Source organism: Charadrius vociferus, unplaced genomic scaffold, assembly GCF_000708025.1.
Source record: "Charadrius vociferus isolate BGI_N301 unplaced genomic scaffold, ASM70802v2 scaffold390, whole genome shotgun sequence".
In the NCBI taxonomy this organism is placed as follows: Eukaryota; Metazoa; Chordata; class Aves; order Charadriiformes; family Charadriidae; genus Charadrius; species Charadrius vociferus.
Window position 1 is genome coordinate 651,468 of NW_009646433.1, and position 25,304 is coordinate 676,771.

Below are 25,304 nucleotides of genomic sequence, written 5' to 3' on the forward strand. Positions count from 1 at the left end.
TATCCAAAATCTCTAATGTAGAGTGTTTTCTTTTTCTTAGAAGAAATATGATTTGGGGAAGAAAGGTTGGATGAGTTGTCACTCCGCTGATTGACTTTTATGTGGTGCTAATGCCGTTGTGTACGACTCCCCACAGCTCTGAGGTCCAGGTCACCGACGTGGCCTGCAGCCGTTCACTGTCAAGAGACATGAGAACAAACGTCCCTCTCAACGCCCTCTCCGGCCAAGAAGGGACACTCTAGATTTATCTCCTGTCCACCCAAGAAGATAAGTGCAAATGTCAGTATCAGCTGTCTGGCTGCTTACCAATGTCAGGGCTTGAGATGGATGATGGTGCAGAGATCTGCCACCACGTCCTTCTCAAAGGCAAGAGCTGTGATGCAAGACAGCACAAGTCTTTGGAAGTCAAGAAGTAGGAGAAGCTTTTCGGGACAGCTCATCACAGACTTAAGTGGTGGTATTGAGGCTCAGCTGCTCCAAGAGGCGATGTCCTAGGGGCAGGCTGTAAACTGAGATCTCCTAAAATCCTGTCACTTTTCGGATATGGCCCTTACTGGCAGTTGGGACTTCTGCCAAAGCAACTGAGCTGGCTGTGGAAAAAACAAGGCTGAGCAGGAAAGACAGCTTTGGGGTGGACGAGGTTCACTAGTTAATGGAGGCAGGTTTTGGAGAGGATCTCGTGTATGTTTAGAGAAGATAATAGCCCTAAGAGCTCTGGGAAAGAATGAGCTGCATTGAATTGGGATTAGGGCAATGTATGGCTGTCAGCACTGAGCTGTCCTGGAAGAAGGATTCCTCTGAAGAGGGAAGGATGCTCCTGTCCACTTCGGACAGCCTTGATGGTGGTGTGCTGGCCAAAAGGGTGAGAGCTGATCACGCTCTTGGGAGCAATCACAGACATGTTCCCTGGTAGGACGTCACCAGATCCATGAACATACAGCCTTGATGATGCCAAGAAATAACACCAACGAAGCGAAACGGGTGCTCACACAACCTGTTTCTCCTACTGCGTTGGACCTAACTGAAAAAGCAAAGAAAACATCATTTCCTGCACAATAGGCTGGAGATCGGCCTTCCTGTAGGCAATGCCAAAGGAGCAGAGACCCTTTCTGGTGGTGGAGCATCGTCCCAGCTTGGGGATGTCAGGGAGCAATTCATGCCCCTAGAGAGCAGACAGTGCTGAAATCACTGCTGCTGGTTGTGCTGTCAGAGGGTTAGACATGCAGGGTCCATACGTATATCGGGTAAAAGCAGTATCTTACTAAACTAAAAATCCACTAAAAACAATTAAGAGAAACATAACGGGGCATTTTTCAGGCTACACTGAGGTCCTGCAGAGGTAAACCAGGAATTGAAGCTGGATGTAAAGGAGCAAACTTGACTTTGTTGTCTGACTTGAAATGTGGTGAACAGTACTGCTGACAAATTAATAGTCATTAAAAAGAAGCTTAAGGGAAAAAAAAAAAACCCACAGTTTTGATTTATAAAACATTTATATGTTCTTTGGGCATCCTGCTTTAGTCAGATACTTGCGAAGTCGTGCTTTCTCCCACCGCCTGCCAGTGACTTCTGCAGCCCATAGGGCAAAAGGCAGGGGAGGGGGATGCAAAACCCTCTTGCTTTTTCATAGCTGCAAAGAAAACTTGGGGATGGCAGATTTAGCGCTGGAGCCGTGCCTGCCGCGGCTGCAGGAGGTGCAGGACCACGGGCGGACGGAGCTACGGGGTGCAATTAAACACGATGGCTAATGTCATTCTCTCGGTGATCCCGCCGGAGAGGCACAGAGAGAAAGGGATTAAGTCGAAACAAGGAGTGGAGGCTGCAGAACAGAAGGGGCCAAGGTAATTTCTATCAGCTAATCCTGTTTGGTTTCCCTTTGCGGCAGGCTTTGTGGGTAAAGAGCTCACAAAGACATCAAAGGAAGAGCTTTGCTCCAAAGGAAAATGAGTCGAGCTGTCCCTCCGCGGCTGCTCCCAGTTAAACATAAACGAGGCGGTAACAGGGCTTTTCATGTAGGACAGGGACGCAGGGAAAAAAAAGGGTGAAAAGCACAAAAGAAAAGACAGAGGGAAAGGTTAACGCCAAAGAAAAGGGAGATGGCACACAAATCCCACTTACCTCGTCAAAAGAAATAAGAATAAAGGAGAAAGAAAGAGGACACATCTAAGAGAAGGGGCAAAAGTGGCAGCTCTCCACTGAAACGTGAAAAGTAGATGAAGAAACAAGTGGAGCAGGTGAGGAAGAGAAAAACGTGTAGTAGTGAGTGATCCTGCCCTGATCTCCTGCTGCAAAGAGCATTTCATTGCAGTCATGCCCTCCCCAAACCGCCTTCCCCTGGAAGAGACTGCCAGGAGACCAAGTATAGCTGGAAATGTCTCTAACGTGACTTCTTCAAGCGTCTTCAGAAGAAAACAAAGTACATGCTGTCGCCACTTAACTCCAGTGTGTAAGTGCTCGAAGCTCACAATGTTCATGTAAAAGAAACTTACTGGCCAGGAAGACAAAAATACGTAGGAAAACTTACACTTGGTATTATAGGAGGTGTCAGTGTCCCTTTTCGTAACCCTTCCCAGTTAAAGCCTTCAAACCATCTAGAAGGGAGGGAATAATGCAACAGTTAGATATACGGTGAAAATCTCTCTCAAGCACAAAATCAAACTCAAATTGCTTAAACAGTGGGTTTCATCTCCTGAAGTCATCTCCTTCAAACTGTCCAATTAGCCGTAATAATTTTTCCTGTCATCTTTATATATGTTTTTTGGGACTGAAAATGAAGGGTGTGGTGATACCATGGCAAGTACAAATTACCAACGCTCAGAAGAAAACCGTTCCTCACTGCAGGTGTCCTGGGTTGATCTCTCCCATATGAGACCCCTAATGTCCTTTCTTCATTGGGAGCTAAGGGCATGCACAGGGATGTCCTCCTCCCGGTCCAGGCACTTTGGGTTTGCTCGGACTACGGCAGCTCAGGTGGGTGGATGAGCCCCCAGCTGAGCCTTCAACCCATCCACCCAAACTGTCCACTTCTGCTGTTTTGAGGATGGGAGAAGAGAAGGACCAGCATGGATGGATGAGATAACCTGCTTCTGCAAGACATCTCTAACTTGTTCCTGTTCCCCTCCAGCAGCATGAACACTTATTGGACACCCCTTAACAACTCTCTCCCATCAGACAAAAGGGATGATGAATTAACTTTACGGGTAGAGAGAAAGTGTGTTGGGCGGGGAGTGGAAGGGAAATCGAGGAAAAACTTGGAAAGTGATTCTGCAAACCCAAAAAATCCAAGCAGGCGGTGGCCCAGTTGGATTGCTTCCAAACGCTCTTCTGCAATTAGTGTAGTTAAAGCGTGGTGGTCAACATGCAACGTGTTTTGCTCACGGGAAAGGCTGGCGGCTATACCAAAACGCTGGGGAAAAGAAGTCTGATGGAATTTCAGCCTAAAGCACACTAGAAGGGAAAGGCCAAATGAGTTTAAGAAGAGTATTGTTTTGCAGAAAATAGAAGTGCTTGAAATGCGCGTTTCTGTGGGTTGGATCTGACGGACGGTGGAGAAGACACTTACTTGTGCTTTTGGATATCTTTCACTCCGTTTTTCAAGTTCCCTAATCTTTCCGATGGATTGTCCCTATAAAATGAATAAGAAAATCAGTTACTTTCTTAATCCTTCTGAACAACTGATTTCTTTGCAAATAAGATCACGATGGTTATATCTCATGTGTTTACCTGCATAGTTTTTTAATTAAATTAGCAGCATTTTTGGCAATCTTCTTTGGAAATTCAATCATGTCTATTCCCCTTAATATGATGTTATAGGTCTTCATGGGGTCTGGGCCTGAGAAAGGGGGACTTCAGAGGGGAGAGGAAAATAAAGAAGATTAAAAGCTTGTCTCTTGAAGCTTGAAGATTGATTAAAAAAAAAGCCAAAACCAAACAAAGCAAAACAGTTCCCAAAATGGCATTGAAGATTGATTAAAAAAAAACAACAAAACCAAACAAAGCAAAACAGTTCCCTACTGGAACGAGAAAAGGCACCTAGGCTTTGCTTTCTGTGATCTCAACCATTTCTCAGCCAAGTAGCTCTGATACCATCTGGATTTTAGTGATGTTGGATACCAAAGAGTACAAAGTCATGTTTTCTGCAGCAGCATATGCTCAACCTCTCCTTTCCATGATGGCCCATGTCCCAGCAGCCTGAGGAACAAGGCACCAAGCAATGCTCGCTGGCTAATTCTCTGTTTGATTTTGTGACGTGCTTTCAGTGGGCATTAACAAGGCTTCCGTTGGTTTAACAGGACAGGGGCCTGGGTCTAGCCCCAAAGGATGAGCAGGTTGAGGTGATGGATCCTCTTCCAGCTCCTGTATCCCGGCAGCGCACAACAGGGGATGAGGTGAGGAAGTGCCAGGAAGCCACTTCTGCCAACATCAGCAGTAATATAACCATCCAAAACTAAATAAGGGAAGGGACGGACATGGGGACTCAAATCCCCATAGTGTCAGGTCTACCTCCTCCTTTTCAGACGCGTGGCAACCCCTCACTGCACCTCCCTAGCTGAATTCCAAACCCTTTCCCTTTTCCCACCCTCTTCAGCTCACTCAGGGCCAAAAATGAATTTTTTGGTGTCATTTCACAGCATTTCCTAAAAAGCCTGCCTGTGCCTTGCCCTTCGAGAGGTCTGCATGGAAGCTGCGATTTAAAGCGGAAAAACTAATTATTAGGTTGAACAGCGCGGCGCTGTGCCGCTACAGCACACGCCAGCTCTGAACCTTCCCCTCGCCTAATCAGGGTGACAACGGCAGAAATATTCAGATCTATTTCCAGCCAGCGGGGCCGGCCCCGATGCCCATACCTGCCAGTCAGGAGTTCATACATTAAGATTCCCAGTGACCAGTAGTCTGCCGAAATGTCGTGACCTTTGTTCAGGATGATCTCGGGGGCTACGTACTCCGGGGTTCCACAAAAAGTCCATGTTTTCTTTCCAAATCCTATTTTCTTTGCAAAGCCAAAATCGACCTGCAGAAAGGAGCAGAGTACCATCAGGGCAGAGCACGAGGGGGAATGTCAGCCGTGCGCTCCGCTCCTCTTGAAGTGAAGCAAAGCAGAAAGGAGGTTTCCTCGTGGGAACATTCCCCTAGCTAAAGCATCGGGGGTCGTTCCAGAACCAGGCGACCGCAGTGACCTTTTTGCCGATTTAGCCTTCGTAATACAGAAGGAAGATTCTCACGAGGGAAGAAGAACATATGCCAACACCGAGGGTTTCTTTCACAGGTTGATTTGGTTTGCTTTAAATTTTTTTTTTATTATTATTATTATTTTTAAACTCCCAGCCTTTACCTGAGCAAGCAACTACTTAGGCTAAATACCGACCATTTTGGCATCTATTGAAAAGTTTAGATTTCTCTCCCAGTACAGAGAGCCATGCAGCACAATAAGCAGCCTCCCAATTCTCCCAATTTACCCGAGGCTGGTACAACATCAGGCTCACAAACCTCAGCGTTCCCCTATAGCAGTGCCACTATAGGACTGGCAACTATGCAAAATCAGATTATACTGGGAAGCCGTCCCAGGCAGAGCCCAGATTAATAGGTTTACTGTATTTTTAGCTCTACCCGCTCTGCCCTCCCCTGCCTCGGCGTTGTGCTGGCCCAGAGCTGTGGTCTGTAGCACCCACTGCTGTCCCTTGATGGCCATGAGATGCTCCTACACCTTGAACTGGTACGGAGCAAAATGTCCTATGGGGTCACAGCCCCAACAAGGGATGTGGGACACTTCTCCTGCTATCACGGCTGCGTCCACGAAGATCAAAATGTCAAAATGTCTAAGCTCTAATGGGAGTTGGTGATGGGACCAGCACAAACCGCAGTCCAGATCCTCCTGGGGCAGAGAGAAGGACCATCCTGCACCTAATCCTATTCAGTCGTCGGACACCTCGCTGGACCCCCCCAGCCTTAGCAAAATGCTGTAGAGGATAAAATCTGATGTCACTTGTTAGGCTTGGTGTCACGGTGACACACGGTGGCTACCACCATGCTGCAAAGGTCCATGACGGTGATGGTTTGACTTTACTGCTCCTACCTGTGGACACTGCTCCCGAGTTTCCCTTCCCAAAGGCAGGGAAGAGTCCCCAGGCTGAGAGGCAGAGACCTCGGCCCATCTGTGACTCTCAGGGAGGGCATCAGCCCCTCTTGGACGCAGCTCTTTTTAGAAGTGCACTGCCCCGTCCTTCACTGATGGCTTCCCAAGTGCCCACACCCTCCAACACCTCCCACCAAGGCAAGTCTTCCTTTTCTTCCACGGTTTCACCAGGAACTTGGAGTGTACCTTACATGCAGGGCACCTCTACAGTGATTTTTGAGGCAAAAAATATGAGTGAAGAAACCAACACCGTGAAACCCATCAGTAACTCCCTAATTTTGGGGGTGGAGGTCTTGCACATGCTGCCGCCCTGGTTTGAGGAGGTGGATCTTACAGGCGGACAGCAGCGAGAAGGACCATGACCTTCTGGGAAGAGCAGTTTCAGGCAGAACCTTACGCCATTGTCCCAGAGGAGTTTGCACAGATCAGTCTTGGTGTTATTGGTGCTAAAACACAAGTGGCCCTTATAAAGCAAGGAGCTGCGTTGGCCACAGTTCAACACCACAGTCCAGGGCAATGAATAATAATAATTTCTTGGCATGACAGGGTCATGATTAATATTTCCATTAAGAACACCTTTTTTTCTTGCTTGCACAAAGGACCTGACACAGAAACAGCAGTGTGCAAAACCTGTTTCACCAGTCGCCTCTAAAGCCCACATATCCAAGTCCTCCCCCTTTCCCACCAGTATTTTAGGACACCTATTTTCACGTCTTCTGGTAGCTCCAAAACAGCTGGGTGGATTTCTCTTGATGCTCTTCTCTAAACACTTCCCCTTCAGGACCACACATCTCAATTTCAAGCCAGAATTAGTGTTTCCCACCTGAGCTGTACCTTGAGCCTCCTCAGTCTGCTGGAGGTTGGGAAAACAGCCTGGTGGTGGGTGGACTTCCCTTCTGACCCTCTAATCTTATGTTCTCCTCTACCCCTAACACCAGTTGTCCGGTAGTAGCGGTGACTTTTTTTTGGCCAAACCAGATGTTGCAGGCACTCACCAGTTTGGCATAACCTCGATGATCCAGAATGAGGTTTTCTGGCTTGAGGTCCCTATAAATGATCCCTTTGGAATGCAAATAGGCAAAAGCTTCGACCACGCACGCCGTGTAAAACCTGGTTGTCGAATCCTCAAACGAACCTCTGTGTAAAACGAGAGAGGGAAAGGGGATAAAGCGATTAGTAGATCTTTTCCCTTACTGGACCTCATCCTACGGTTAAAATGTATATACAGTTCAGTAACATCACTCTAATACCTGGGAAGTGCCTCTTCCTGAACTCACCTTTATATATAAATTTAATTGCATTTCCATTTGTGAAGTTAGCATCTTTGCCTTCGATCCACCTTCATATCAAACATGCAAATCTAGGATACTTTTATTTATTTAATATAAAATTATTTAGTTTTACTCAACAATTACATCTCATAGAAGTAAAATTTACAAATTCCTTCTAAGTAAAAGGTGATTTTTTATTATAATCCTTGACTTTCGGGTAATAAAGCTATTTGGAGCTGTGGGCATCAAGAACTCCCGTACTAATTAATATTCATAACCGAGACAAAAGGCAGTAAAATCACAGTTGCTGGGACCTGAAGTGTTAATTGCAAATTCAGCATCAACTGCACTTTTGGATCCTCGTTTCAGCACCAGTTTGCAACCAGTTTTCCGATGCAAACCATAACCCCCTGCCTGCTGGGAGCCCGCAGTGGGAGCTGGCGGAGCTCAGAGGCGCATCTAAGCTAGGTGGCAGCAGAACCACAATTTAAAGCCCAGAGACTTAAAGACGAAATTATCAAGCTCTGACAAAGAGGAGGAAAAATACCACCTGGCACCTGCTAACTTTGCTACGCTTCTCGTTTTAATGGTCCGGAGAAGGCACGCTGTTAGAAAAAGGAAGAACTACAAAAAATTCGTTCTAGGTAATCAAAAAAGAAATGAATCTTTGCTTTCAGGTCAATCTTCCCGATGCATTTCTTTCACTTTTAATTAAATTTAATTAAGTTACGTTCCGATGATGAGCCTATCACATAGCTACACGTGATTCACCGCATCTTTTCCTGCCCCACAGGCGTATTGCGTGCACATCCCACGTCCATCCACGCAACCCACCTGCCACCTCCCCCCACACAACCACAACCCAACGCCGCCAGGTGAAACCCTCCCAGGGCAGGAAACACCAGGAACTCTGGCATTATATACAATACTGTATATAATTACATGCTTTCCTATTTTTTTTCCATGGCATTTCTGTGTCCCGACCGCGTAGCGCTCCTTGCAGGGTGTGGCTTTGATGCACGATGCCATTTCCCACTTTTTGATGAGCGGCCACTCATTTAACGTGCGATACCTGGACTAAAAGCCCACGCAGAACTAGGGATTTCCTCCCGCTCAGCGCTATCATACCTGACCGCGTCATCGATATTCAGAAATATTAATAGACGTTGTTTATCACATTTCCTCTGTGATAGAGGTGGGTGGGCAGAGGAGCAAACACTAAGATGAAAACAAGAGGTCTTTCTCTGGGATGGGAAACTGTGATTTTTCAGAAGTCTTTGAAGAAGTCTGCATTTTTCACCTTGAAAACGCACTTTCCCATGGATTTCATTCGCAACTGTGAATGTCCCTAACACCACTGCCACCTTAGGGCTTTGGTTTTGAAGTCCAGAGTCTATAATGGCCATGACAGCAATGCCTAAAGGTCCCGCAGTGGAAGGACCACATCTCCAGATCATGTCTTGCAAGAACTCAGCAAGACTGGCCTTGACTTTGCACCTCCTGCAACGCCTGGTCGCACCCTGCAGGGTCATTCTCTGCCATCAGACGTGGTGCCCAAAGTCTTTGTCACCCTTAGGACAGTCTGATGTATCTCTATAAAGTGGCTGAGCCTCCAGCCAGGCTCTCAAACATGAGAAACGGTAGCACGGGCACCGAGGACACAGCCGCGATTCCTGAGGTTGTAAAAAGTTATTGTTCTAGGGAATAAATAAATAAATAAATAAATAAACTGAATTAAAATTAAAATATGCTGCCGGTTATTTAGGGGTACCCTTCAGAGATCGAGATATGGGGAAAGGGCAGTCAAAGACTTGTCGATGCTATTTATCACGTGGCCACCATCGCTACCATCACTACCGTTATATTTTTTCAGAGAGGCCATGAGAAAGTAGCTGTGGGTACACCTCCACTTGCACAAAGCTTTGTACGTGTTGGATGAAACCTACATCAGTCTTTATGGTCACATATGACTGGATTCGCTTTGTCTCTAGTTAAATGCGTAGGAGAAAAAATATATCCTCGCCTTTCTGGGCTCTTAAATTAAACGTAGCATGGTAAGATGCAGATTTTTCCGTGAAAGATAAAGACCTTTGGTTATCCGGAGGCATATTAGAAAACATTCTGCTTTTCACGTTTCTCAAAACTCACCTGTCCCTGAGAATTGTCCAGAGCTCTCCACCTAGGCAGGCTTCCATCAGCATGTACAGGTACTTGCTGTCCTTGAACGTCCTGTAGAGCCTGTCGTTGGCAAACAAGAAAATCAGGAATAAACCCACCATACAAGCAAAGGCCCCAAGTGTTCCTGCTTCTCACGGACTGTGCACTTCATCCCAGCAAGTATCACAGAATGGTCAGGGTTGGAAGGGACCTCTGGAGATCATCTAGTCCAACCCCCAAGCCTTCATCCTGGAGTATCCTTCAGAGCTAGTGCTACATTTAAGAGTATCATTTCCATGTCTCTTCTCAGGTGGGAAATATTTGAGCAGAAAAGGATGGGCATCTGAGCGGTGAAGTGTATCGCAGACCTCAGAAGAAGAGGTCACCACTATTCCGGGTGCTACGTATAAAATCTACCATTTCTCATGGCACAACCTGACACCTGGCTTTCCAGATGTGCTTGAAAGAGAAGTTCTCCTACCCTTTTTTATAACGTCCATACCATCTTATTCTTCACGCTACAGAGTCCGGCTGCAGACCTGCAGTCTGCCTTCCATTTAACCATCTCGAAGGAGCGTCGCCCAATTTGTGCTTCATGACAGAACTTAAACCCACTGATTTGGACAGCTTAAAGACAACCTGCTGACATGTAGGCATCTAAAAGCACTCATCCTCTTCTTCCCAGGGACTGAAAGGGGAGTGTGACTAAAGGGTTTATGAACCTGTCCTCCTTCTCAAGTCCCATCTAAACTGTTCAGTAAAACCTGTGCTCTATTTTGGACGAGGGGGAATGGCTGTAAACTGGAAGAGGGCAGGTTTAGATTATTACATTAGGAAGAAGGTTTTCACTGTAAGGGTGGTGAGGCACTGGCACAGGTTGCCCAGAGAGGTTGTTGAGGCCCCATCCCTGGAGGTGTTCAAGGCCAGGCTGGACGTGGCCTTGGGCAACCTGGGCTGGTGGGAGGTGTCCCTGCCCATGGCAGGGGGGTTGGAACTGGATGATCTTCAAGGTCCTTTCCAACCTAAACCATTCTATGATTCTCTGATATGATACATTAAACAACTGCAACTACGGAATGATGGGAGTTAAATACAGAAATTTCAGTATTAACTGCTTTATTTAATTTTAACGATGAACTACTTTTGTACTTCTCGTTATGTGTGTGGGTATATCAGTTCAGGTTACCTGCAGGAACGAGACCGCCCTATGTGGATACTGGAAAGGTTTCTTTGCAGCTGCAGTGTTTAGCATTTAATTTTAAAAATCTGAGCTCTGCAGCAGAAGGGGATGCTGAGGGATATTCTGTTGTGGTGTAATCGCTCCATTTGTGAGAATATCCAAGACTTTAAAATTAAAGGGCTGATGCAACATGATATAAATGAAAACAGGGGGTTTTGCAGATTCTAGCTCTTCCCAGCTAGCGATAAATCCAGTTATTTATATCTTTTACGGCGCTGCGTGATGGGCCAGGGGGAAAACACAGCAGGATTTGGTTCCTTTTGAAGGCATTCCGTTAAATATTAACTTCGGGTAGGTGGCAAAACATCCCGGCAGCTCCAGCCTGCCTCCGATACGCTTTCACATCACGACGCGAGACAACATTTGCACCTGTCTGTGTTTGCGTAGCACCCAGCACCCAGCTTAGCAGCAGTTACCCGCTATATTTTTGGCACGTTTAACAGCAAAAGATCCCAGAAGGCGCAGCTGCGACGTAGGCAGGAGTTTGGGGGACCGAATACGCTGGGGGCTGATCTACCCGGGAAATCTTCCGCAGCTAAAAGGTACTATCTGCAGCCGCAACAAAATTTAAAGGGAAAAAATTGAACCCGTGTTTCAGATCTTTCCGTGCTCTACTATTACCTACACTGACGTTTACAACCTCAGTTATAACGCGCTGCTCAGAAAAAGTTGGAACAAACTTTCTGACCCTTTCACATGGTTAAAATTTATGGGTTTAACAAAAAAAAATCCTATTTCTTGCCAGTTGGACACAATATATTTCAATATATTCCAATATGATTTCAATAAACATTTCACCTGTATTAAGAAATCTACATATTCAAGAATCCAGAATATGAGTAATTAAGTATTTTTAATTGCTCGGTGATTTAAATGCTATTGAAATAAGGCTTTACTTTCTCTAGTTAAGGCAGCCCTGCGGAGAAACTGCTTTTCAGAACATTTTACAGGGATCAGATCTGGCCTAAAACATGCAAAAAAAAAAAATTAAAAATATTATTTATCTCCTATAATGGAAGCATAAAGTTTATATATGATGAAACCACACTATTTTAGTAGATCAAGCAGCCTTAAGTTTGAAATGTCACAGTATTTGGTTTATTTATTTATTTATTTATTTTCTTACTCATCTAAATATTTGCAAATCCTGCTCAACACTTGTTTGGCCCTTTACCAAACCCGGAGCGTTTTGCTCTCCGAGATTCTTAGTTTATCTACGAGTAAATTTTTATTCAGTGGGGCTTGGCCTTTTCTGCTTCTTTTACCCGCTTGAATGCATTTTAATAACCAAACTGAACTATTTCTTCAAAGATTTTTAACAAACTGTTTCATGATGAATTACGAAAATAATCGAGTTCTTTGGTAATTTTGCCCTTCCCGTTCTGATATCCCAGGGGCCGCATCCTTGTTCCAAGATAATTTTAAACCCACCTTTCACATGACATCTCAAAACACGATTAATCTACTGAAGCGATACGATTCCCAGAAAAATATTATCCCAGCTGGCCCAAGAAAGGGCATAAACAGATTACGGATAATTTTAGGATAGAAGTTATAACAACTTCAAATCCTCACGGATGCGCAAAAGGAGTAATGAGGGGGAAATGCAGATGCAGAGTTTGATAAACCAGAGGGGGAGAGGATTTTCTAGCTGTGGGACATGCGATAGCAAAAGGTTGGACTTTATGACTTAGAAAGTCCCTTCCCAGAGCAGGATTTCCATGGGGTATTAAAAATAGTTAAGTGAGGCTTCTTACTGCAAAGGATGGGAAATAGTGCGTGATATGGGATGAAAAGACCTCCGGCTAACACATCCTTTTTTTTTTCCACCTGTCTACTGGAAGAATAAAAAGTGGGAAAGGAGAGTTATTTCTTTTATTAGCTATGACTATCAGCGGCTCTGTCAGGAAACATTTGCAGCTTTTTTATTTAGGAGGAAGTATTTCTGGAAACGGTGTCAAAACGTCCCTCCACTTGGCTGGCCCCGCGCTTCACCTCCCTTTACACCCCCATCCCGAGACCAGCGCAAGCTTCAGAAAATAAATCTATAGTCTGAAATAGCCTATAAATAGGGATAGATTTGGCTCTAGCCTAGGTAACGGGGGCTCGGTCGCGAATCGAATATTAAGAGCGTGAAGGAAACGGCAGCCGGGCAGGGCGTCGGGGCTGCAGTTGTCACCCATGAATCAGAGGCGAAGCCGCCAGCTCCGGGGAATCCCAGGGATCAGCCCGGGAAGGAAACACCCCCTTAGCGACTGATGGGTGGCCTTCCCCCGCCCAAGCGCTTGGGCCTTCGTGTTTTTATGGAGGGGATTTGATTTCGCCCCCGGGTTACTATGTCTCCCGGCAGCAATTTTTGGGAGCGGGGTTGATGTCCTCCGGCCAAAGGCATCTCTTCCAGGGTGGGAGGCGCACCCTTGGCTCAGGCGAGCGGCTGCCCTTTTAGGTCCCTCCAGTTGGGTGAAATGCATCGCCCCACCAGAAGTCCTCACCACCCACTGCTCTTATCCCGACCTCAACTATAGGGTCGGGTAACTCTGCTATTAGGGTTAAAACACACAAAAAATGCCCGGCACCAGATTTTATTCACTGAAGAACTGCATCTGCTTAGGTTTTAGTGCACTTGCCCACGATGAGTCAAGGGACACTGAGCTGGATCTATCGAATACACCCTCAAGAGAAGCGTTGGATACAACTATTTATTCACGTGGCAGCGTGTGATCTCAAAAGATTAAACCCTGCCTTCCAGCTTCTCTTTGTGGGAAGGAAAATTCAGAAATGCGGAAAAAAGAGGAATATTGACCTTGAGCGGGGGCGAGGCCGAATCATGCCGTGTGCGTCTACATGGAGCATCACCTGCTGGCATCGGCAAGCTCTGCCCACGCTGCGGGCTGGGGCTGTGCTCGCACCCGGAGCCACATGAACGTAGCACGGGGACAAAGCAAACCCGCTAAGACACGGCAGATGTCCCCCATGGGCAGGGTAATCTCACATTGGCCCAGAGGAGACCTTATTCCTTGCCCTGTTTCTGAAGTCCCTTGCAGGGGAGGTGTGGTTAAAAGGTTTTTCTAGTGATGGATGATCCATGTGTGGTGTTATGAAATGCTGAGATTGGCTGTGCTTCGCTCCCCCACAGCAGCGCGCAAAGGCGGAGGGACGGTACCTCACGATGAAGTCCGAGTGCGCGCTCTGCATGATCTGCTTCTCCGAGCGGATGTGCTCTTGCTGCCTCGTGTCCACGATGTGACGCTTCTTCAGTATTTTCATGGCAAACGTTTTCGATTCTTCGCTTTTCAGCTGGACCTGGGGTAAAGCGGGCAAACGCAACGGTTAGAAGCAGGGCACATCCCCCCGCCGAGCTGTGACAGCCCCACCGCATGGAGACCTGCTAATCCCACCGCTTCAAACAAGTCCTCTCACCTCTTCAGTCATCACATTCACTTGAACCAGATTTCTAAATGCTTGGCCTATTGCTAAGTTGAAAAGCCATTCCCAAGCCTCCTTGGGTTTTAGGGAGAACCCAACTGTCAGCGTTACGCTCACGTCGGAAGACATTGTGAGCAAATGCACAACTTTCACAAAGTCTGTTTCCATAGCTAGTAAGAAACGCACCGGCTCTGGCAGGGAAATGCAGTCCTTGGATGTTTGTAGAGGATGAGCGGAGCTGCCTTTTCAACGGCACTGCTCGGTCACGTCTTTACTTTTAACCTTAAGCCTCAGCAGCCTATTTTTAGCCTGATTTTCCCCGGACGGGGTTGGAGGGAATTGTTTGCTTGTTTGCTGGCGTTCCCCTGGTAACTTCTGAACCCTGAGCCATCCCCAGCCTGCCCCGAGGGACCGGTACCCATCCCAAAGGCAGCTGGAACGCAGCCATCCTTTCCATCTTGGCCATCCCCTCTTAGTCACCACCAAACGAGAAAGGAACCTCGTTGTTGACCTACCAGACCTCTTTGCTAAATTCCCCCAGCAGCTGCTTGCAATAATATTGCCAGTTAAATGCTTTTCCCCCTTTATAGTAAGAGGTGCCATTTGGCGACTTCTATTTTGCTTTTCTTGCAGGAATTCGGCTTCAGCCAGCAGACAAGCGGCTTGTCTGTCGTCAAGCCCCATCAGAAACCCAGCTTGCCTTTTAGGTTAGGAGCCAACGTTCATGCCACCGCAATTTATTTAATGTAATATCTATTTTTAGATTTTCTTGGCGACCGAAATGTGGGCTGATACGAGACACAGCACCTTCCATGCTTTTCCCAGGCTGCGTACCATAACCTTGAACAGTTTCCTCCATGTTTGCTTTGTTCATGTAATGGGGAAAACGCAAGGGGGGATGATATCCTCAGCATCCCATCTTTGCCAGAAATCAAACTGGTGTTCAAATGTCAACAAAGACACATAGCTTAGGGAAACCAAACCCCAAAGGCCGATTCTCAGCTGGCAAAGACATTCCCAACACCACTACAAGTGCTTCAGAAATAAACCCTAATAAATGAGAACCCACTCATCTACGGCCAAAGTCTTCATTGTAAGTTCTTTGATTTATTCGTGCTCTTTCAGCGGTTTCATCTACAATGGCCCAAAACACAGACATCGTCACCCACGTCACCACCATAAACCATGCCTGCCCGCTTGCTTGCCAGAAAAGAAGCTGCAGAACCTCACGGAACATCGTTTGTGTTGACACGGTTTAAGATTTGGAATAGGCTGCCCAGGGAGGAGGTTGAGTCACCATCCCTGGATGTGTTTAAGAGCCGTTTAGATGTGGTGTTGGGGGATATGGTGTAGGGGAGAACTTTGTAGAGTAGGGGAGGTGGTTGGACTCGATGATCCCAAGGGTCTCTTCCAACCTAGACGATTCTATGATTCTATGATTTTAATAAAGTTAGGAAAAACCTGAAGATGGGTTGAACTTGCTCAGATTCCTCTCATCTTTCACCAAATACCAGGGGAGAAAAATGTCTTAATTTTACCACCGTTTTGCTACTGCTTTCAGAGAAGCACCTTGCTGCTCCAGGGTCTCATGAGCAGGTTTGTATTCACTGCTTTTGGCGCAATATTGGTGGGCTCAAGTGTGTGTGTGTGTGTGTATACATCTAAATGCATATATATAGGCACATATGTATATATGTATGCATGTAGTTATCCATCTGCTTTAAAACCACTTGGGGGTTCAGTCCCCAGATTTGTGGCTTCTTATTTTCCCTGCAGCCACAAGAACCTCGAAGTCCACATGAAACTTTTCCTCTTCCAAAGGCACTATTCTGCATTTCACACTGAGACTCGTAATTATTAACTTTGCGCAATGCCTGCGTTTGCCGTTTAACGTTCAGGGTACAAAGACCTAAACAACCCACATTAAAATAAAAACAGTTTTCCCCACCTACACACTAGAGCTTTATTTGAACTGGTGCTACAGGGAACTGCCTTCGATATGTGGTTTGACCAGAGCTCAAAGCAGAAAGAAATTCTGCATTTATGAAATGAAAGCCATAAAAACATTTTTCGGTTTGGGGTTCTTTTTGTTTGTTTCATTTTGAATAAACGGCGTATGGGCTTTCGTTCAACTGTTTGAACTGAGTTATTTGGTATTATCCCACCTAAACCGAACCAGGCTGTTTCAGCGGGAGCAGGGAGAGGCGTGAGGTGACATGAAGACATGATGAAAGTTAAGGTAAAATCTGGGCTGAGCAGAATTTACCAAAACTTGAAAAAAATAAAAATAAAAATTAAGGTTTAATATGACTAAGAATATACTTCTAGAGAACTTATCCCCCTTGATTTCGATGATAATCCAGATTGTGTGGTTTCCCATCAGACCTGTCCATCGGGTGATAGAGAAGCGCAATCAGCTGCCACAAAATTATTTCAAGCAAAAGTCCGTGCAAATCCCTATTAGATATTACAGATCAGACTTTTTTCTTTCGGCCTGTAACTTTTAAGGTCAGGTTGTCCACAGACAAATAATAATGAACAGCGGAACCAACAAAGTAGCTCCAGTAGCACATTTGAACGTTTCCTGGTCAATTGGGATGTGAAACATTAAAAAAAAAGCAAAGAAAATAAAAAGGTTATCTAGCACTCTAAACTTCCTTGAAACACATTCCTATTTTCCTAATGTTAATCTGTACAGTGATAAAAATAAACACAACCACCTGGTGGAGGCTCAGATAAATAAATTCCAATATCTTACAATATAGGGTAGTAGGAATAAATCCCAATGGGTCCCCTTATGGTATTAGCATTTTAATACCACGGATTCTGACTACCTAATTTTTGCGTCTTTCATTAAAAAAAGCTACTTCTTTCCTCAATTACTGTTTTTTCAGGGATGCCTGGGCACACGATGGAGAGTCTGGGGAAGTAACTTGCTTCCCTATACGCACCTGCACAGCTTCAAAGTAAGTACAGAAAAGGAAATTACTGTAAGGAAGAAGGCAGCAGTGATTTTATTTGGTGTTGGATGATGTTATCACTGCCACAATTGTTTAAATATAGAACAATCAGGCGGCTACAATTAGCTAATGCAAGACTTTGACCTAATGCCACAGGAGAATTTCGATCCATTTTCCATTCCCACCCCTGTCGTGCTTCATAAGGCAGAGGATTCGGGAGAGTTTGAGAACGCGGGAAGGTGGGGATTAATTTTGCGTTAAATGTGCCGACGCACCAAAACGAGTTGCCGAGGTACAAATTCTAAGGCTTACATTTTGGGTCACCCGGTTGTCCACCTGGAGAATGAATCCTGCAAACTTGTCCTCCTTGTTCAACCTGCCTGAGTCCTGCCCTTGCGCCGGTGTTTCTGCCAAACGGGGTAACTGTGAGAACTATTTTTGGGATGTAAAGCTGGGGAGCTCCAGGTCATTTCTAGTATTTTTACAAACAGTCATTTTTATTATTAAGCTCACGATAGTTAATAGGAAAAAACAAAAAAACATGTCTAATCCCAATCTCATTTCAAAAGTAGAAAAAAAACCATCCAGGAGTCACCTGGTCTTTTTATTTAAAAAAAAAAAAAAAAGGATTAATGTTGAGAAGATGAGACTGGGCTGCTGAGAACACCCTGTCCTTCAATTATAATGAGAAAAATAGCCCCCGGAGCCACAGAAGCCGCAAGGATTTCGACTCTCGGCTCAGAAGGAGGGGGGTACGTTGGGCAGGAAGCTTAGCTTCCCAAAGAAACCCACCACAAAAATCTTCTAAATGCTTCAGAGAGGGAAAAGCGTGCAGTTTTCCATGGAAGGTGGTTTGCAAAGGAGCTACACAGCTCAGGAGATCAGCTTTCACTCACTTGGAAGCAACATCTTATATTTCAAAGGCTATTGATTCAAAGGACTATTGATTTGGTGGAGACCTGCTGGAGCCTTGAGTTTCAATTGCTCTTCTCCAAGAGCAGCCGAACTGCTAGGAGAATGGATGCAGGGTAACCAACCTGGGCTGGTGGGAGGTGTCCCTGCTCAGGGCAGGGGGGGTGGAACTGGATGATCTTTAAGGTCCCTTCAAATCTAAACCATTCTGTGATATTTTGCAAAATATTCTGGTACAAGCACTGCAACGATGGCATCTTCAACCAGCAGGTACTAACTGGACAGGGCTACATGGAAAGAGTCAGACTCCTCCATCTTTTACCCCTTCCTATTGCACCAGCTCACAGCGATTGCCAACCTCATGAAGAGGCAGCTACTCCTGTCTTCCATGTGTGACACCCACCAGACCTCTGAAGCAAGGAAGCCCCACAACATTGGGGTGGACAGGAGTTGAAGCAAGTGGCGTTCTTCTGTGCTAGCCCCACAGCCAGCTGCCCTATCCTCACATGCTTTGCAGTTGTGTTGGTAGCATCGTCTGGCTTGTGTCACGGCCTTTGGCTGTGCTTCAGCGTGGTGCCCCATTCCCATGTCACCAGGTGTTTTTTTGGCAGCCTGAGTCATCGTGACAAAGCTACCCCAGAGAGAACCCAAACAGATGGGTCACTATCTGAAAATACCTTCAAAGAGAAGTTCCCTTGAAGAGGACACGAGGACATGGCATGGAAAAGGGCTTCGTTTTGCTGCTAATGAGTTGAGTTCACAGGACTACCTTTAACTTTTCAGCGTTGAGAAAATAACGCTGTTTCAGTAAAGAAACTTTAAAAAGTCCATTAGGAAGGGGGTGAAGGTGTCTTGGTAGCGAGTTGAGCAGAAGAGGAACGCTACAAGATTGGGACAAGATGCAAATGCAGGGGACAAGAGGAAGAGAAAAGAAGAGGAGAAGGAGGAGAGATGGAGAGGAGAAGGAGAAGAAGGAGGACAAGAGAAAGAGAAGAGATCAGGGCTCTCTTGCTTTTCTAAGCCCTTGTTTCGTTAGACCTCACCTGGCTTCTCCTGGGCTCCCCGTGTTTATATGAAAATGTTGGAACAGCTCCAAAAGCGTCGCTTTGCTTTACGATGTATAAACTTCTGCAACTTCCAAAACACACAGTGCGCCGGAGGCTTGATTTTTATTTTTTATTTTTTAAACACAGATATAATTCATCTACAAATAAACACGGTTTTACACCTTAGTGCTTTTTCAGACTTTCCGGGAAAATGGATATTGATGAGACAAAATCCAGACCTCGATGGAAAAAAGTGTAAACGGGTGTATCTGTACGCTTCTTATCCTTCCTCTTTCTCTGCCTCTATTTACTATAAATCATATAAATGTATTATATATGGTCTGCAATGAGAGCGACTTCCGTGCAACTCCGGTGAGAGCTGAACCGATACAATGCAAGCTGACCTTGAGAAACTGTAAACGTTAATAAATATTTCCCAGAACGTACAACAATCCCCCAAAGAAGGATTTATTTCCAGTGAAGACTAGTGAGGTGCCTGAACCTTGCCACAGCTAGCCTGAAAATACGCTATTTTCACTGCATCTCTCTCATTCGTGCCCTGTCATCTTCTACTCCTGCATGATCTCCTTCTAGGAGAAGACAGCAGAGAACTTCTGATTTTTCTGAATTCCCATTTACCGCAGACGTCGCGTCTGTGGGTTACAGCTCTTGCATGGCTGTGGGTTTTCTAAGAAGCTCTACTATTGTGTTTTTTTTTCTCCAAGGAGCTGCTGCAGATAGTATTTGCCACTACTGTACCCTGTGCAGACTCCCTGAAGCCACGAAAGAGCAGCAGACCCAAGGGCGTGAAAGCAGAGCTGAACACATATTTATAGTTATAGTTTATCCTGCCTTCATTCTGGCAGCTACACAGAGGTTCCAACTGGAATGGTGTTTGCCATGCAAAAATCTCCGGATTTCTTCTCACTGATACAATGGAGGTATTTGAATGCGAACTTTCGCAGCGTCTGGACGCCGCGCTCACAAAAACCTCGCTCAGGAGCATTTTCTGCTGGTCTTCAAGGGAGCTGGCCGAGCTCCCAGCTAAACGGGAACACCCAGGGAGCGGAGTTTGTGCAAGTGAAAAATACTTCGTTTACTCTGGAAATGTGGCTTTTTTTCCCTAAAGACGCAGTTAACGGCTTTTAGGAGCTGGACAGACGCTTTTCTTGAACTCTTGTGTCCACGACTCGCACACAAAGTTCTTGTTGCTCGCGCCTCCCATTCAACTCCCCATGTGGGCATGGCCATACCTCTACAACAACAAAGATGCTTTTCCAAATGCTGTGCATTTTGCTATATGTGTGTTATTCGGATATAACGGAGGCAGAAACCTGTGCGATCACAAAATGCGAATATCTTTCTATCACCTTAGATAATAACCGGCTCGACCGCGGCACTCGGGAACTGAACTGCAAACGCTCGCGCTTGCTGGGTATGGCCGAGGTCCTTTATTTTCCGCCGTTTCCCAGCTAGACACGTTCGAACCCACAAAAATAGCAGCAGCTGTTGCTGAGCGCAGCACTCGCAAGCTGAGCCCTCCTAATCCCAACAGCTGAAACGCCGCACGAACAAAGCGGCGACTTCTCCCCCCCCCCCAACTCTTCAGCAAAAGAGTACAGCACGCTTTCAGTCCTAAATATATTTATGTTCTTCCAGGATGAAACGGTTCCCCGCTATGACACTATTCTTTGCCTTACAGCTTGCTTTCTTCCCAGCATCTCTTTTCATTAAGCAAGTGAGGGAATATCTTGCTCATATTTCTGCCTCGAAGCCCACCGTGGTGCTCGGTATTGCAGATCTCTCCGTTAGGGTTTTGAAGGTACTTTGCCCATCTCCTTAAAGCTCTGCTGACCTGAGGCTTGGAGAGACATTGTAATTTGCATATCCAAATTATAAGCAGGCTACGCGCTGCTTCTCACTATACCCTTTCCACCTCGCGCTCAACATCCCGTTAGTTTTCGGTTAGCTGCGCGAACAGGCACGGCGATTGGGACTGGGTTAGACTGGAAAATAAGTCAAGACTAAAAATAAAAGGACCTAAGATGGAAAGAAAAAGCATGGAGTAAAAATTAAGTCTTTAGGATATACTGCAGCTGAAATTTTGAAGGATGAATCAAAAATTAAGTACAAGTGGGCAGCAGGGTAGAAACTGTCCGTGACACTGACCTTATTTCCTTTGAAAAAGTCTACATTGAACTGGTTGGGAAAGCACTAAATACTCTATCACCATCTGACCGCTGTGGGACTCCACAGGAAAATAAATTGTAAAATTACACTCTATGAGTACACCGAAGTATACACTAAAAAATGCACAGTCCTTAGAAAACCACAGCTATTTAACAATTAAAGTTGCTTAATCAGATACTCAACTGTGCTAAAAATCTGTAATTCTGTTTTGATCCCTGTACCGAAAATTGCTATTCAGTGCTTGACAACATGCACAACTAAGTTTGTTATAAGCGAGGGCTTTGGGAAGTGTATTAAAATTTGTGTCTTTCTATAAAGCCCAGAGGGAAATACTATTTTTCAAAAACGTCTAGAAGGAAAAGGCAAAACAGCAGTGAGGAATGTAAACCGTTTCATGCGTAAAATCATTCCAATAAAAAGTAAATAGCAGAAGAAGGGTTATATAGCTAAAATATGCTAAAACCAAACGGAAAAAACTCACTACTATGCTTTCTTGAAAATATCAGATGGACCTAAACTTTCCAACCCCACACACGAGCCGGTCCCGCTCCCAAGTTTGGCTTTGTCTACAACGTAGCACCTATTTTTACATCTTATTCCTGCCTCCAACCGGAGCTGAAGCCTCTGGCTTGACAGCTCACATCCTGATCCGGCCTCTGACAATATCCGATGGGCTACAAACGGCATCTCATCTTTCCAAACCTTGACAACATCCTTTCCATTAGCAGACAAACCCCAAGAATATGTTTCCATCTACAAAGGATGTATTGCATTCCACCAGGAATTAAAAATCAAAGGGAAAATAAAGAAAAAAAGAAAAAAAAAAAGCTCTGCAGTGGTCCAGCCACATCTGATGGTATCATTAAAATTAAGCATCCTGCATATAGTTAAGGAGGGATGGAAAAAAAAGGGCCAAATGTTTACAACTGGTATTTTGTTCAGCTCCGTGATGGTAGTTTCGTTGTCAGATGAAAGCAGGATTTGCTCACGTACCTGATCTTCACATCCCTCACACCTCAATTTCCTCACCTTGGCAGCACCCAAAATACCCGTTCTTTCAAAAGGAAGGAGGCCAAAGCACTCCTGACAATTAAAAATAAAAATTATAAGATTTCAAAGAGAAGACTGATCTTTCTAATAAAAAGCCTTGCAGTAGCTGGAACAAAACGATAGCTATGCAATTGGAAATTTCCGCTAATAAATATCTTAATTATGCATCTGTCAGTCTATAGAAAGACAATTACGGCGGTTCTTCCTCACCATCTAATTAATTCACTAATGGTTTTGTTTACAAAATAGGCTAGAGGCTATAATAAATTTGGTTGCACTTCATAATGTGTGGCCAGATTTCTCTTAAAACATGAATAAAAATGAAAAATGCCATACTGTCCATTTTAAAAAGGTCTTGCACAGCCCCAGTAAAATGTGGCTGAAACTACGGCTTAGTTTTTACGTGTGTCTTTATTGTATTGTCTCCATGTTGTAAAGCAGTTTAGCTTTTAGTGGCCACCATAAGCCAAAAGGACTTCAAGATGGGCCGTCTGGTATATGGCACCATAAAACAGTTTCATCGATGGCTTGGATTATGAAAGAAGAAGAATGTTATTAACTCTGCACCTATTAAAATCAAGCCAGAGAGGTCTGGGAGCCCTTTTGACAAAAGCAAGGGAATTCAAACTAATTTTTTACAAACTGAAGCGATGACTTGAAATAAAAGGGGCACAATTTAGTAGTGGCAAAATGCCCCTTGTTGTCCGGCGCGACCTGAGCAGAGGAAGGGTCCAGGTTGGACTAACGCACCTGGTTTGGGCATCGTTCCAAAGAGGTGAGAGCCATCCGGAGAGGGAGGAACAAGATTGATCACGGGCCTGCAAAGCATGAAGCTCCCTTCCAACCTAAACCATCCTATGATTCTATGATTTCGATGTAAAGCTCAAAAGAAGCCCATCTGTGCTTTGAAAGAAGGGAGTTCTTCAGGTTCACATGACAATGGTCTTCAAATCAATACAACCCAACCTCAAGGGTATTTGTATATAGTACATACAGTATTTGTACTACAGGCTACGGGGAGATGTTAAATATTAGGAAAACTGTTCTTGCAGTGAGGAACGGGTAAGCATTGGAATAAATTGCCGCGGGAACCTCCTTCCCTAAAGACTGCAACAACAAATTAGGGAAAAGCGGTCAGAAGTGGTTAGGTATATCTGACTTTGTCTTGAGGATGATCTCTTTAGGTCCCTTCCAGCCCGAGCTTTAATGACCATATGGTTGAAATATGTGCTCTAAGTGCCACCAACTTCCGCAAAACTGCTGAACGTTAAAACATACCATTAAATGTTTTGTCAAGTCAGGGCTGAAAACGGAGACTGTCCTTAATCTGCCTGTTGCCTGCTGCCTTCAGGATGTCCTGAGCCATATGCTACCCACAGGAGTGCAGAAGACACAGCTCCCTCCAAGCTCGTTTATGTGCAGGCACAGTGGGTAAATCTAAAGTCCTGAGAAGTGAACAAAGACGTAGCTGAAACCTAGTTTCAATCAAGCTTGCGATGGGTGGGGCATGGTGAAAACATATTATTTTTGCAATTTTATAACAGGAGTGATTTAAGATCTTCTCCTTCCCCCATTGCTTAATGTTTGCTGGAAGCGGTAACTGTGTAAATCAATATAACAAAAAGGCATTTGTTCAGGCGTGGACCTGGTTTTGAGTCTACCTGTGCGCAGCCACCACCCACATGAACTGATTTCACAGCAAGAATGACTCTACCCCTGTATGTTCAGACACTCCAATACATTTATTTCAGAGCTGTCTAAAATAATCTTGATTTTAATCCAAAATAGCTGACCTGTGGCAGATGATTAGAAACACGGGACTTAAATTAAAAGGAAATTAAAGAACAAAGACAAGAGCAATAAAGTTCAGGAGATGATTTATGAAGGCTGAGGACACCTGACCTACATCTCCATCCCCTGCAAAGCAGTGTTTGGGGGGACATGAACCTGAGATGACGTTCCCTATTCCAACATATTACAGAGGCACCTGGATCCCAACACAGAAGATGCTCAACTGACATGGTGCTGAGAAGCTGAGTCGCAAAAAATAGTGGATGCATCTGTTAATCCATGCCATTAAAAAACAAGAAGTCACTCCTACTGTTTTCTTTCTGCCCTGCAAAAGGAAGGTGTCCACCAGCTGGGAGAGATGTGTCCCGGAGCAGCTTGCACCTTCTTGGGAACCCTCCGAAATGCGGGAAGGCTGTCCTAGGAATGTGGCACCACTGGCCCTGGCCAGACTGTGGTCTCTCCAACCCGCATGTCTGCTCTTCAAACATTGAGGATCACACAGGTCCTGCTGTACGTGAACAAAAGCCTTTATCTGCTCTTGTTCCAGCACCAGAGCTGGTCCCCGTCTAAAATACCACAGTCACTACTCAGCTGGTTTCTCCCCGTGAGAGAAGCCTGGGTAAAAGCTAATTACATAGTCTGGTTGGGGATGAAGAAAGAAGAACAGCATCCATAAGGACAAGACATGTTGCAAGAGATGTCAGGTAGCCATTAAAAAACAGAGCAAGTGATGTACAACACCAATGCAAATCTGTGGGAAATGTCTCTTGGCACACAAAAAAACTGGAAAAGCAAGACAAAAAGATGTAATCTCCATAGAATTGAGAAATATTTAAATTTTAGGCTGCCTCACCTAAAAGCCATGTACTCGTGTATGAATGCATTGAAGGGGTGACCTATTTCACAGAGGTGTCGTAAAAAACAGGGTATATTGATACAAACCACAGCTGGAAATGAAAACGCAGGCCAATGGGAGTGTCATTCCTTCTTGGCCAGCAAGACTCAACCTAAGCCCGAAACATTCCAGTTTTCAACCAGAAACCACCAGTTGCCCTCTTGAAGGGTACGGAGATAACCTGTGAGGGACTTGCCCACAGCAGCGGAGGTTAAGCTATAAAAATCCTCTTC

The 25,304-nt window shown here is 45.2% G+C and overlaps 1 protein-coding gene across 1 annotated transcript in view; it reads right to left on the reverse strand.

The window, feature by feature from the left end:
* PRKG1 (protein kinase, cGMP-dependent, type I) overlaps positions 1-25,304 on the reverse strand; it is a 517,290-nt gene that overhangs the window by 2,070 nt on the left and 489,916 nt on the right. The window contains exons 12-18 of the mRNA XM_009881637.1: positions 13,965-14,104; positions 9,553-9,642; positions 7,129-7,270; positions 4,848-5,011; positions 3,724-3,846; positions 3,563-3,625; positions 2,525-2,591 (exon numbers count right to left, since the gene is read on the reverse strand). Coding sequence (XP_009879939.1) covers positions 2,525-2,591; positions 3,563-3,625; positions 3,724-3,846; positions 4,848-5,011; positions 7,129-7,270; positions 9,553-9,642; positions 13,965-14,104 — 789 coding nt within the window. The remainder of the gene's footprint in view (positions 1-2,524; positions 2,592-3,562; positions 3,626-3,723; positions 3,847-4,847; positions 5,012-7,128; positions 7,271-9,552; positions 9,643-13,964; positions 14,105-25,304) is intronic.